Here is a 14,570-nt window from a genome sequence, read left to right as displayed (position 1 = left end):
TAACTGCCAATCTTGATTTTATTGTTATTGTATATCTTCGGTATATCTTTTATGTTAGAATCTTTCATCCAATGAACCAATCTTTTATGTTAAAAAATGACAATAAAGTAACCAAGATCTTTTGCCTATCGGATGTGCAATTTTAAGCAAGAATGTCAAATTCTTTTCAATGATAGTTTGCACAGTTCTGAAAATGTTGACTGTTTTGATTTTAATCTTGTTTTATAAATCATCTTGAACCTTGTAATTTTAATATCCAACAAGGGCCTCAATCTGTTGAGTCAACAACTCTTATATTCTCCGCCTCACAAAGAACAAAAATTACGTCATTATGAAACACGTAGGTGGAGCTGCGTTTTTGTTATTTCATCCCGATTTAGATAAGAATCCTAAGGGGAAAAAGAAGGTTCAAATATACTACTTTCCACAAACCTATTCTCCCCGTGTCAAGCAGTGTTGCCAACGAGATGAGAATTTTTTCATCTCGTCTCAAAAAAAAAAAAAAAAAAAAAAAAAAAAAATGGGACGAGAATAGTATTTTCAAATTTGAGAAATTTGTTCAACCTCGTGGGCAATACTAGTTCAGCCAAGTCTTAGATTTCAAACACTGTTTTTAGTCTTACGTAATTTATAGTAAAATTAACTATAAATTGGTAAAGTGATTATACGAACATAATGAGGAGCATTTATCAACGTTTAAAGATACACAAGTTATTACACAATATTCTCCAAGTATAAATATGGTTTAAAAAGTTGACAATATCACATTATTCGTGGACTTCTTGTAACGGGGAAGGATTCTAATAATAACTTCTAGATGAAATTAAGAAGAAAATCAAGCCATAAATTTTGTATATACATTTAGGAAACGAGACGAGAAAAGCTTTCCGAGAATCGAGAACGACACGAGGAAACTTTATTTCTCGCCTCGTCTTATGGACAACAGTAGTGCCGAGACCAGACATTTCAGCTAGTATCTTAAGAAAGAAAATACAATATTTAACCTCTAACTAGTGATTTTTCAAATATTAAAATGGAAATACAAATGAGTAGGAAAAAATGAAATTATTGAGTTTTACGTCCCACTTATATGCCGGTTAGGCTAAAGGAGACGGTGATGATGAGAGATGAATGAAATGGTGGAATGAAGAATGTGGGAGGAAATGGGAGAACCCCGAGAAAACCCACGCACACGGTATTTGTCCACCACGAAGTTCACTTGGCGGGAAAAGGGTTTGAACCCGGGACCCCAAGCACCAGAGGTGAACGCTCTACCACTGAGCAACCGCGGCCCCACAAATGAGCAGGAAAACAAACGATATAAAGAATAGTTTTACAAGATAAACAAATGATAATTCAAGAAAATTTTCGGTTCAATGAATAAATCATTGAGTAACTTATTTTCTACCACTAACATGTATTTGTAATACGAAGTTTGTTCAATAAAGAGTTGCAATAAAGGGTTGACACCCTTTCATTCAGTTGTGCTCTATTTTCACCATAGTACAATATAGACACCATGCAAAGCAATGCGCTTGAACTAGCGCCACTACAAATCGAACCCATTTTTAGATACATGCTTCAAAATAACCTCTAACACCCTCACAGCTTCCGTAGAGTTTGGAAAACGTCTTTGGAATCCTTCGCAGCTTTCAGGTTGATTTCTTAGAGAGAAATGTTACTACCTTGTCCGCAATATGAACACGGATATTATTGTGATACAGTTTACACAGTGCTATGAAGTATCTTCTCTTCTTGGGGATGGAATCTTTTATCAGCTGCTTTAAAACAAGTTTCTAAAAAGTTTCTGTAGCTGTTTTCTTCAATAACACGCAAAATTTAATCGCCTATTGTCGTTCTGGAAAACTGTTCATGATTAAACTTCGAGGGGAAAAGCAGGAACGTTGATTTCGCACGACTGTCCTCACTCAACTAAACTACTGATGTTCGCCAAATGTGACCTGCTTCCAATTCACATCACCCAATGTTCAAGTATATCTGTACGAGGGCGTTCTTCGCTTATTGGCCGCCATCGGCACTGGTATCAGTCTTTGTTGAACGACCCTTGTATATTCTAACAATTTACGCAAAATTAAAAACAACAAAATTACGAAGAAACAAAATACATTTAGTTTAGTTTGCGTCGAAAAATATGGGTTTCAAAGATATTTATAAAAATATATTAAATATTATATTATTTTAACATTTTATATTCTCTTTATTGATTATGTGGTGGTTTACATATGATGTGATCCTATCGTGTTACATGAACAGGTTCAGCGAGGAAATACAACAATAAAAGAAGCGCTGTTATTCAGTACAGCCCACGCACCAGATTTTTCTTCTATCCACCTGATTTTATAAAACTTCGCTGTTATTCAACATTTATAAAATACCAAAGAATCAAGAACAAATCCCACAACAACGAAAATAAAACAGAACTTTAATCCCATTATACGACCAACCATAAATTTATGTTACACACGACAGATGTAATACCATTGGCGAATTAACAATTACCAGTACGGGTAGGAACAAAACAAATTCCCCGTAATCATATTTCATACTAATACTAGGAATTCACCTTTTTATTTATTTTTTAATCAGGTCACACACTATAGTTATAGGGATACATACGATCCATTCAACGCATTATTTAGAAAAGAATGTAACAAAATACTATTATTTTTACATTGAAAGGTACGCTAGTGGAGTCATTCTTCTTTTAAAAAACAGAGCGCAGAAAATATCCAGTAAATAGCATATAAGCACACCTTTAAGCTTCCTCGTGGCTATGTAGTTAGCGTATGCATCTTCGGCGCAGAATACCCGTGTTTGATTCCAAGTGGGAGCTCATGTGGTCCGGATCCTCATGTGGTTAAGTTGTAAGGTTTCGTCTCATATAGAATTGGTGTTGAACAAAACGTTGAACTTCAAATCAACCAATAAGCACACCAGACAAAAAATTTACCTCAGGTTTGGATAATAATCGCCTGGATTCTGTTCGGAAGTAACAAGATGAGATGTTGCAGGTATACAACCGATACATTTTAGAAACATAAATCAAGAGTTGAGATACGTAAGAAGAAAACATGTTAATGCGATCTCTTATGACTTGTTTGTCACTCTCTGGAATTTGTGGATAGTTAAAATGTTTACCTCTGCCGTCAGGAGGACATACTCAACTTCCAGAATGCGGGGCCGCGGTGGCTCAGTGGTAGAGCGTTCACCTCTGTGCATGGGGTCCCTGGTTCGATCCCAGCTCATGCCAAGTGAACTTTGTGGTGGACGTACACCGTGTGCGTGGGTTTCCTCGCGGTTCTCCCATTTTCTCCCACTTTCTTCATTCCTTCATTTCATTCATTTCTCATCATCACCGTCTCTTTTAGCCTAGCCGGCATAATCGTGGGACGTAAAACAAAGATTTCATTTCATTTCATTTCAACTCCCCGAATATCTTTTCTTCTCTGAATTTCTTGGGAGACTGAAGAAAAATCATAAAAAATACTTTTTAATGAGAATCCGAAATACGTCGAAATTCGGACTTCTTACATCTATCAAACTCTATACCAACTTCACCACGTTGCTGAGTTATATATAGTGTTGTAAATAGAAAAAAAACGGTTCGTATTTTTTCAGAAATTTACGTTTTTTTTAGAAAAAAAACATTGCCTCTCGTTTTTTTTTCTAAATTTCGTTTTTTTTCAAATAGTCATTTGTAATGCATCTTACGTCAATTTAAGTATGAAATATTTTTATGTAGGTGTTATTACCGTAAAATGCAACATAAATTATACGCTAGATACTGATACGCTACAAATATTTTACAATTTACATGTATATCATACCTATTAACAATTCGGGTTTCAGCAGTTTTCATCACTATCAACTAAGAAATAAAAGTAGAAATGAAATTTTGTTTTTTCGTGAAAGCAGGCCTTTAATAAGTACAAAAATAATGTCACGAACAGTATCCAATAGCTTGTCTAAAGGTAAAAACTAATACTAATTTGCCTAATACTATTTTTCTAAATGTCATATATAAATAATTTGTCGACTAGATATATATGATATGCAGAGCCGGCTCTACCATATATGCAACACGTGCATTTGCGTGGAGCGGCAAGCTTGGATGATCCGGCAAAATTTGTCATAAGCATATTGTAATATCCTATGTGATGTGGTAAACAAGCAGTTCCACGCATCAATGTTTACAAACACTGCCACATGGTTCAGCAAGAGGATCTCCCACCAGAGGGACCTATAATCACATGCAGACGACGGCTTCTGTCCCCTCCCATGGAGCAGAAGACGACATCGGAGCAGCAGCGCCACCGCCACCCAAAGGACCCTATAAATTGGATGGACGAAGGCAACTCGATACCAGTTTTTTGGAGACCCTCCTTTAGTCTGCTACGGAACTCTTGGAGTAACCTAGCCCCGGGCCTCTAGTCTGCTATGGGACAACGCCTATCCCATCTCCTGGCTTAGCCTGCTACGGGGCTCTGTCTGGGAATCCTAACCTCAGCCGCTTAGCCTGCTACGGGGCTCTGTCTGGGAATCCTAACCTCAGCCGCTTAGCCTGCTACGGTTCTCTGTTGGCCACTTAACCCGCCTCTGCTTGCTACGGAGCATTGGTTCCTTAAATCCACTCCTCTTAGCCTGCTACGGGGCTCTGTTGGAGATCCTGTCTGCGACCTTACGGTCAAAGACCACCTATAACTCACCTTGATTCTAGAGAGATCAATTTGTATAGTATTTTGTGAAAATACTTTTATAAAGGAAACTTTTTATAATAAAAACTGGTAGTGAGAGTCGATTCCGGACGTTCTTCTTATTAACTGCTCTACCCAAAGATCCTATATGAGACAAAGTTTTACAATATTATTTAAATTAAATATTTCTTGTTGGAAACAGACTTCATGAGGATGGTAGTTACATTTACTAAGCTGACCTTCTATTTGAATACTACATTCATAAATTAAGTTTAGGTTGCATTTGTTTAAGGCCACATGGACAATGCTAAAGCAAATGGTCGAATAAATCCGAGCACAAATTGCTTGATTGTTTCAAATGCAAGAATTCAATTCTCGAATAGTAGTGAATATCTGTTCCACGTAGTACGTTATCACAGTTTTGATATGAAACTAGTCTTGTTTCTGTCAGAAACAAGTTCCTTATCATTGAAGATAGAAACAAGTTTTTTTAAAAAAAAAATGTTAGAAGGTATAGAAGAAAAATCAAGAAATAAAGATAAAAGAGCTAGTTGCACTGGAATTGCAAACTGATACATTGAGATTGAAGCTCGATAGTGAATTCTATAAAAAGGATTACCATCTTTCCTCTGCAGGTGTGTTTGCTTTATCTTTCACTAACATAATAGATTAATATTTAAAGAAAAATAAACAGACACGACGGGATTGCATTTTTAGTAAGTATTTAAGCCTTTCTGAGTGCGACTGCACTTACCGTCACCTTTGTTGTTCATGCTGGAGTAGCATACTTAAAATCATGACTTTTAAGATTTTTTCTTTCTGGAGAAAGGGGGAGGCGGCAAATTATGCCATTGCACGAGGCGACAAATTGACTAGGACCGGCCCTGATGATATGTATATAAAAGACATGAATATAGGATGACTCAATTTGAAGTAATGCAGGGTGTTTCAAAATTAATTTTAGGGCTTTGAAACTTTGTAGTATCTATTACAATTAACTTATAATTATAAATATTATATCAAATGAAAGAGCAACTCAAACAGTTTTGTACTCACGCATGTACATGCATTGTTTCTTCTGTCTGCCGTTAGAAAGAGCAAGTAGCAAAGATGGAGACTAGAGAGCAGAAAGCTTTTTGTGTTTTAATAAAGACTGAATCTGTATAGTGTAACCGTCTGTGTGAAGAATATTAAGGAGAAGCTTGCAACTACGTCTTTATCATTTGCAGTTGCTACAGGTCTAAAGCCTACAGATTACGGTTTACGTGCCAATTTCGCAAGTGAAATATTGCTGCATATCAATGAAGATTTTCTGGATCGTGTCGTCTTCAATGATAAATCGACATTTCATCTAACAGCTAATGTGAACACTCATAATGTTTGCACCTGGCCGTCAGCAAATCCTCAGGAGATAGTACAGTTGAAACGAGACTCCCCTAAATTGAATGTGTTTTGTGCCATATGGCAGAAACTTTATGGACCTTTCTCGCCTATCGACTAGATGTGTGCCGTGTGACGAATGAATCTTACATCGAACACTTGTAGCAAAGACTATTTGAGGTGCTCTTTTACTTGATGCATTGCTTATAATTGTACATAAAATGTAATAAGTACTACGAAGACTTAAAGCCCCAAAATTTATTTTGAAATACCCTGCATTTCTCACCAACAGTGTTGGAACTAAGATGTAAAAAGGAGAGAAAATTGACCTTAAAGTTATTGTTTACAAAGATATTATTATTAGTCGAGACTATAACTACAAAATGTAATCAAATGTATACTCGGTGGCCCAGGTGGTCAAAGTGGCACACACGGGTGTGTCACTTGTTTAATCCGCTCCTGTGTGGACACTAATTAAGATATCAAGATATTATTCTTGCAAAATATGGCTGGACTATAGTTTATCATATTAATTTCTTTTTCTTCTGGTGTCGAATTTCCTTCTCAAATTTCACCCCAGTCAAAAATTTGAGAATTTTCTAATTTTCGAATTTCCTTTACTTCTTTTTTTCCCTGTAGCTTCCTTAGTTGTAGAAAGACATCCTTAAGACTTGCCAGGGAGATACCTCGGATGGATACCTAACTGTTGACATTAATTGGACGGGCCTGCGCGCAGTGTGCCAATTAGGGAAATTTAAATTCTCCTATATTTGGGCAAAAAATTAGAAATTTTTGTTTATAAATCGGTATTTATACGTCCGAGTGCAAGTCAACTTACACCAATCGAAAATTTGTCCTTACTTCACAAACGCAAGTACAGATCGTTACAATGGGGTAATTAGGGGGCGGCGTACGTAAAATTCGTATTTAGGTTCTAACCCTTGATTTACTTTTCTGTTTACCGTAATATATTTTTGGTAATTAGAAACTTTATTCCTCAAATATCGCCATCATACTTGTAGGATATATTAGTGGTGTACCAATGTTTAATTTAAGATAATTTGCGTCTGTCTGGTAGCAGTGTTGCCAGCTACAGAAAATTTTAATTCCAGATTTTAGGGGGAAATTTTGGAAAAATTATATGTTTTGTCTCTATTATTTACCTCTTGTTGGCTATATCGGAACAAACGTACCAGTATCTTGAAGTCTTGTCTTTGCTCTACACAACGCGCTATAGAGTGTTTCAATAGGATAATTAGGGGAAGTACAGTTGAGATTTACAGTAGACCTTGTTCTCTAATTGGAAAGAAACTGATTTTTTTTAAAGGTAGAATGAGATATTTTTTATTGACATGCTTACTTTATTAGATATCGTCACAATACTTGTTGGATATATTAGAGGGATACCAAAGCTTATTTTAAGATAGTTTGTGTGTGTCTGATGGTAGTGTTGCCAGCTACAGAAAATTTTAATTCCAGATTTTAAGGGCAAATTTTGGAAAAAAATCCCTTTTTTATTTCTATTATTTCCTTCTTGTTGGCTACATTCGAACAAACGTACCAGTTTATAATAGCCTCATCCTTAGCCTACACAGCGCACCACAAAAAGCTTCACTAGAATAATTAGGGGAAGTACAGTTGAGGTTTATAATAAACCATTTTCTGGAATTGGTAAGAAAATGGTGAATTTGTGAGGTAGAATGAGATTTTTTTTAAATTTCATTCTTACTTTGTTATATATCGCCATGATACTTGTAGGATATATTCTTGGAGTACTACGGTTTATTTCCAGATAGTTTTCGTCTGTCTGATGGCAGCGTTTCCAGCCAAAACAATTCCCACTATTAGGTGAAAAATTCGGAAAAATTCCCTTTTCCCTTCTATTATTACCCTCTTTCTGACTACATTGAAACAAACGTATCACTACCTGAAAGCTTCCTCTTTGCCCTACAGAACGCACCATAAAAAGTTTCAATAGGATAATTAGAGAAGCTGTAGCCTCGGCATATTTGATTTTTGCTTCTCAGGCCTAAAAAGTGTCAAAATTTCATGTGTATGACAGATTTTTTTCCCCCTCTTTGAATGGAAGCCAGCGACTTCAGGATTTCACTGTACCTTTTCAACACACCAAAGATTTGTTTAGGTGACTTGAACTCATATAGCAGCAGTGGTGCTAGATACAAAAAATTTTGAAATTCGGTTAGGGAATTTTTTGTAAATTTTCACCCCTACATTTCCCTCAATAATTTCGCACTCGTTGGCAACAATGCAATGCAACTTACATCAAAAAATACCCACTTCTATTTTCTAAAAAACAAGACCTTAACCATATCAATCAAATGAATAGTTTTTGAGCAATAAGTCACTAACTGGAAATGTAGGAAAACGCCAAAAATGACCTGGGGCCGAAAGGAATAATCGCACAATTTTGCTCGTATAAGTACAAAGAAACAAATGATTTGTAGGTTACGAGGGCTTCGACTCAAGTTCTGTTGATTATTTCAATAATCTGCCACATAAATCAATAAATAATAGTTGCCAGAAAAAAAACAGACTTTTTAAAAAAAAAACATGAAAAAGAACGATGTTTTTTATTGAAAAAAAACTTCACAGAAAAAAAACCGTTTTTTTACAGCACTAGTTATATACATTACAATTTCTAAGTTTTTGGTTTCAAGGTTTTATTTTGAAGGTAAACAAAAGTTTTACAAAATTTATATGAGTGAATTACGAATTTAAACCCAGTAATATTTCAAAGAGCAAGTTAGATCTTTGTTAATGCAACTGATGGATTAGACATTCATTTGTAAATCATATTTCCAAAACAAAAATATTAGAAGAAAAATTATCTTTCTGACAATTTCTGCTAACCACTTCCAACATTTTCCTCCTCCTTGAGTTAATTTTTAGACGTAGCTCAAGTGGTAGAGCGTTGGCTTCGCATTCGGGAGGTCGCGGGTTCGAATCCCGCTGCCGACCATCCTGACTGAGGTTTTCCAGGGTTTCCCTCAGTCCTACCAGGCAAATGCCGAGATGGTACCTACTAAACAGGCCCTGGCCGATACCTTCCCAAATCCTTTCCATTGTTATTGTTGTTGTTGGATATCCAGTGTAAAATGGCCTCTGAGCTGTATCTGGTGATTGTTAAATAAATAAATAAATAAAGTGAATTGCTACATTGCACAGCCTTCTTCCAAAATGAGAATTCTGGGTGTCGTGATTATAAGGTACCGTATATAATTTTAAACAGTCTGAGTTTGAACCAGGGTTGTTGGTGGATTTATATACATACAAAATATTAACTTAAATTCCTTTAGGCGACACACAAAAAATGTCGCCTTTCAAGTCAAGCAAAGAATGAACGGTATTAAGTCTATACATTGGCCTCATAAGAATTTCAAAACCACTAGATAAATCCTTAGCACGGCTCCAATCCAGACCAATGCTTATTTCGGTTGCATCAAACATTGGATAAAAAAAAGGCCAATGTTCATTTGAGCATTACTCAATTTAATTATAGTAGAATTAAAAAATACTAATCTACATACTCTGACCTCTTTTCAACGTGGAACTACTTCAGTCACAGTATGGGTCTACAGCAGTATTTGGAAATCTGAACTCCATTTGCTGAAATTCTGCGTACGCTACTTTTTGAGAGGATGTCTGAATGTTCCTCAAACCATGTAAAATCTGAATCCTGTGAACATGGCAGTTGTAATGCTGGAAGATGGGAGTGTTCACTACATATTCATTATGTTGGAGAAATAACAATACATGTACTTGAGAATGTCATTCTTATATGCTGGCTATGTCCACATTCACTTGTACGAGTGGGTTAGAGCCATGATTAAAAAAAAAAAAAAAAAAAGCTAGAACCCGACACGCGCCGCTTTCGGTTCCGGTGCACACGGCGGTGGGACACAACTGACCAGGGCCCGCACTAAGTGCTCCGAGTGGGTCCTGGACCCCAAGCCGTTGTATTGGGGACCGTGGACATACGTAAAACAACCGAGGAACATATATCGGAAACAAAATCATCCTACATGAGATAGACAAGATTTAACGAATGCACAAAAGGAACGAAACAAGTGTAATGCGTGTAGTGGAATTAGTCGTTAAAATGTGTTTCACACACAGGAGTGTGATAGTGTATTAGTGCAATATTATAAATACCAGTGTGGATAGTGCTTAATAGTGATAAGTGAAGTGTGTGTTTAGTGATTTTGTAGGAGAGTGTGGTAAATTAATAAAAAACATACAGGAGAGAATCAAATTATGTACAAGGTGAAAAACCTAATCATACAGGGAAACCTGAACGAAATGAAACAAAGAAGAAGAGGGAATACTGCATGGATGAGATAAGTATAGGCAAAAAGCAATGAATGATGATATTATGATACGATGAATGTTAAGCTCGACTTGAGACAGAACGTAGAGTAGATAAGTTTGATTAGATAAAGAAGACTTGATAATCATTCGAGAATAGTAGTTAGTAGTAAGGATTTGCTGTTTTTTTTCTTTAAATTTTATTTTGTTTTGTTTTGATTGTTTTCTCTGTTCAATGTGTTGTGGTTCGCCCTCGTCCTTGTCCTTGTCCTTGTCCCCGCTCTAAAAAAAAAAAAGAAAAGAAAATGAATGATGAAATAAAGAAAGAAGAGAATATTGCAATGATGATAGCCCGTTTCGGTTTAAATCTTCAGGTGCCGAAACCGAAGAGGCGCGTCTGAGCAATAAAAAGAAACAAAAAATTCACTTGTACGAGTGGGTTAGAGCCATGATTAAAAAAAAAAAAAAAAAAAAAAAAGCTAGAACCCGACACGCCCCGTTTTAAATATTTCATTGGGCTTTAGGTGCTAAGGTTTTTAAATAATTTCTGAAAAACTGAAAGAATTTTCCGATTCCAGGATGCAAGAAAGCGATTTAAGGTGTAGCCACTAGATTGCAGCACTTTATCACTATCTTTCCAATGTATTTTGTGTACGGCGAAAATACTCACAATAATTCAATCAAATATAAGAAGAGAATATTTAAACTTCGTTCGAAAAGAAATTGAACGGAAAAAATCCGTAGTTTTTCTTTTGTTTCTTTTCTTTGTTGAGGGAGTTTCATTACTTAAAGCATGTTTCTGAACAGTAAGTACTCTCAATAATGAAAAAAACAAAGTAACACTGATCTCACTGTAAATATTCGGTCTCTACAAAATACATTGGAAAGACACGGAAAACGTGCTGTCATCTATTGGCAATAATCGAGCTTTACATTTATCTAAACTTTGAACAAAACATACATATTTATAGGCGAGTTTAAAATATATAAATATATATAGGTAGATCGGTAAACATAAAAATAGATAGATTTCGAGGAGAAGAGTTGGACTGAAGATTTTGCTTAATAATTTGCATGAATTTTAATAAATACACCACACTGGGAATGATAAAATTACTTGAATCGGACTTAATGTTACGTAAAGTTATTCAAATGTGATTTGTGAGACTTTTAAAGCAAGTGAAATTCAACCTCTATAAACAAGTATTCTGAAACCAGGAAAGTTTATATATGTCTTCCAAGTATTTTCCATAAATCTTATCCTTTCCCTGCGAAGAACGTGTCCTTCTATTAGTACTTCGTAAAGTAAAGCGATCCAATCGGATGATAGTGTTTATTAATCTTGATGGTTCAAGTGCTCAATGATATTCAGAAACAATGTATAAATTTAGTATTAAGTATTCATCAGAAGCAGTTACAACTGTTAAGAGCAAAACCTAAGTAAGTAGCATGTAAGAACCTATACTCATCAAGTATTAACAGCAGGTAAGGAAGGAACTGGAAAATAAGCTGAACATTTCAGTTCCTGCCATGGCGGACAATATGGGGAACAAGAATGGTATTCCTCTTCAATCCCATTAATTTATTGTAGATATTGTTTATATCAGCGATAGTACCTTAATAACAAAATGTTTACGTGATAGATCGATCCTAGTATATTTCCGACTGTGATGATAGACGATGGTGCATGTCAAATACGGAAATTGTCTACAGGTAGACTGTATTTATTAATGTATTACTTTCATTCCAAAATATCTAGTATTACATGAGAATAGAAAAGAATGCGTAAACAGCGTGTAGGTACACAGCGTTCACATTTCATAATCACGAATGCCAGAGTTCAAATCCCGAAGCTGGCCATCTTGTTTTTTTTTTTTTTCCTCACTCATCCAATGAAGCTATGATCAAATCCTTAAACATATACCCTTCTATTCAGTTCTTCTCAAATGCATTTACAAATTTTATTGATACCGTTTACAATTTTGGTTACAGCAGTTGCATGTAAGTGTGTATAAATAAATAAATAAATGTTTACCTCAGTCTTATTGAGGGTTTTCTCCAGAAGATCTCTCTCCTGTGTTACTGTTTGCAGACGGTTTGTTAGATCTAGGATCTCTCCTTTAAGGGATGCCAGTGCAGCTAAGTGGAGCTGAAAATAAAACAAAAGATGATTTTCAGTTTTAAAATAAAAGAACAATACATTAAATGTTTGATTTGAAAAAAAATAACACAATTCTGTTTCAAATTTCAATTTAAACAATTATTCTTAAATTTTGATGTTATTATGGACATTTATGGCATCTCAGGTATACGTCTGCTAACTTCTTTATATTGTCTTTGGGACAAGAAACAAAGAAGAAATTAACTCTCTTCTGTTGCCTCTTCCTAAGAAATCCAACATTAAATATAGCTTTAATATTAATTATGTTCAGTGAAGATAACCAACATTGGGAATCGAACATTGGAGCTTCAGAAGGGGAGATGAAGATGGTCCAGCTTAGAGCAACAACCTCAGGTGCGTGCATAGAATCGATTTCAAAGCATCTAAACTTTGAATAAACGTGGACTATCTAACTTAAGATATAATTTCATCTAATTTTTGAGCATTCACAGTTCTCTAGTTGAAGATCTAAAAGAATGGTGACTTTCGTTTCACCTGTAAAAAAATATGTTCCTCGTAAACAGTTGATGTAATCGTTAGGCCTTTTGTATACGTTTGACCGTTTTCAAAAATATAATGTAAACCCTCCCCTGTATAAGCTCGTTCTTTCGCAAATTTAAGGTGAACTATAAAAATATTCGGTTAGTATACGTTCTATTATATTGCTTCTCCTAAACAACACTTCCTGAAGATTACAAGTTTAAAATTGTAAAATCACAAGCCAACTTTCTAATGGTAATGTTGTACTTTAATGATTGGCATATTTTTCTCCCCCTTGTCCATGGTGTGCAAGGTACGATAGTCGATGAGGTACATGTGGTACGGATACTTTGATAAATTGTATTAATTTGTATCATGTAGCATTAGTGCTGGAAACGAATATTGAACTAATATATTCGTATATTCATACTTTCATTTGACTCGATATTCCATAAGGTTCGGCACATCTTATGTACAACCGAAGGTTGTCATTCTTTAACTAATCGTACATTTTATCAGATTCTTCACATATTTAAAATAATATTTTTTTGGGGCATTTTTACAGTTGAAATATTTTAAAGCTAACTGTCAGTGATACTACGATAAATGATTGGCTATATGATTAGGGTTTAGTATCCCTTTCAGAACCGTGGCTAACGAGACGTGAATCTACGGCTTAATGGGGGGATCCGAACCACATGAGCTCTCATTGGAATCGAACCCGGGTCTTCAGCACCGAAGCCGCATGCGCTAATCATATAGCCACGATGGAACTTTACGGCAGGATTCAAGCTGAACACGGGAGTAAATTAAACTTCCAAGTTGCCGTTTAATAAACCGTTGACTCAAGTCGTATAACTACGAGATTAAACTGGTTCGATCCATCAATGGCACTAACCGATTATGAAAAATGAATAATAATAATAATAATAATAATAATAATAATAATAATAATAATAATAATAATAATAATAATAATAATAATAATAATAATAATAATAATAAACAACCGAAAAAACTAAGAATAAACCTCCTATATTCCTTTTCTACTTAACTCACACAGCAATAGAATTTATACTTGTCTTCTTTTTTGGGAGAAGACACGATGGCTTACTGGCAGAAAAGTCACCTCTGGTTCGATACCAGGATATGTGAATTTCTAGTGGACAGCATCATGTCAGCGGGTTCTCCGTTTTCTTCTACGTTCTCATTCCATCAATTCCTTTCTCAATCATTCACTTCAGTTAACTCTCAGCTTTTTTTTTTTTTTTTTTTTTGAATACAAGGATAACCACGGATCATAAAACTGAAAGATTTCATTTTCTTTCTTTGAAATGGATCAAATCATTTACAATCAAGTTTAAATGTGTAATATATCATTGCATTTGTAGTACACATCTCTTAAAGGTCTGCACAGGTAAAAAAAAAAAAAAAAAGTGAACGTTATAATAAAATTACACAGTCCCAGCAAAATAATATGGTCATGATTCTGGAAACTACATAAAATA

General features: G+C 35.2%; 1 protein-coding gene across 2 annotated transcripts in view; it reads right to left on the bottom strand.

Moving 5' to 3' along the window:
• The window catches only part of LOC145668256 (colorectal mutant cancer protein), a 500,739-nt gene that overhangs the window by 44,155 nt on the left and 442,014 nt on the right, over nt 1-14,570 (bottom strand). For both annotated transcript variants that reach the window (XM_081735948.1, XM_081735949.1), the window contains exon 4: nt 12,457-12,570. In XM_081735948.1, coding sequence (XP_081592074.1) covers nt 12,457-12,570 — 114 coding nt within the window. The remainder of the gene's footprint in view (nt 1-12,456; nt 12,571-14,570) is intronic.

Source organism: Thermobia domestica, chromosome 13 (genome assembly GCF_964235325.1).
Source record: "Thermobia domestica chromosome 13, izTheDome1.hap1.1, whole genome shotgun sequence".
Classification (NCBI taxonomy): domain Eukaryota; kingdom Metazoa; phylum Arthropoda; class Insecta; order Zygentoma; family Lepismatidae; genus Thermobia; species Thermobia domestica.
This window is presented reverse-complemented; position numbering and strand designations above follow the sequence as displayed.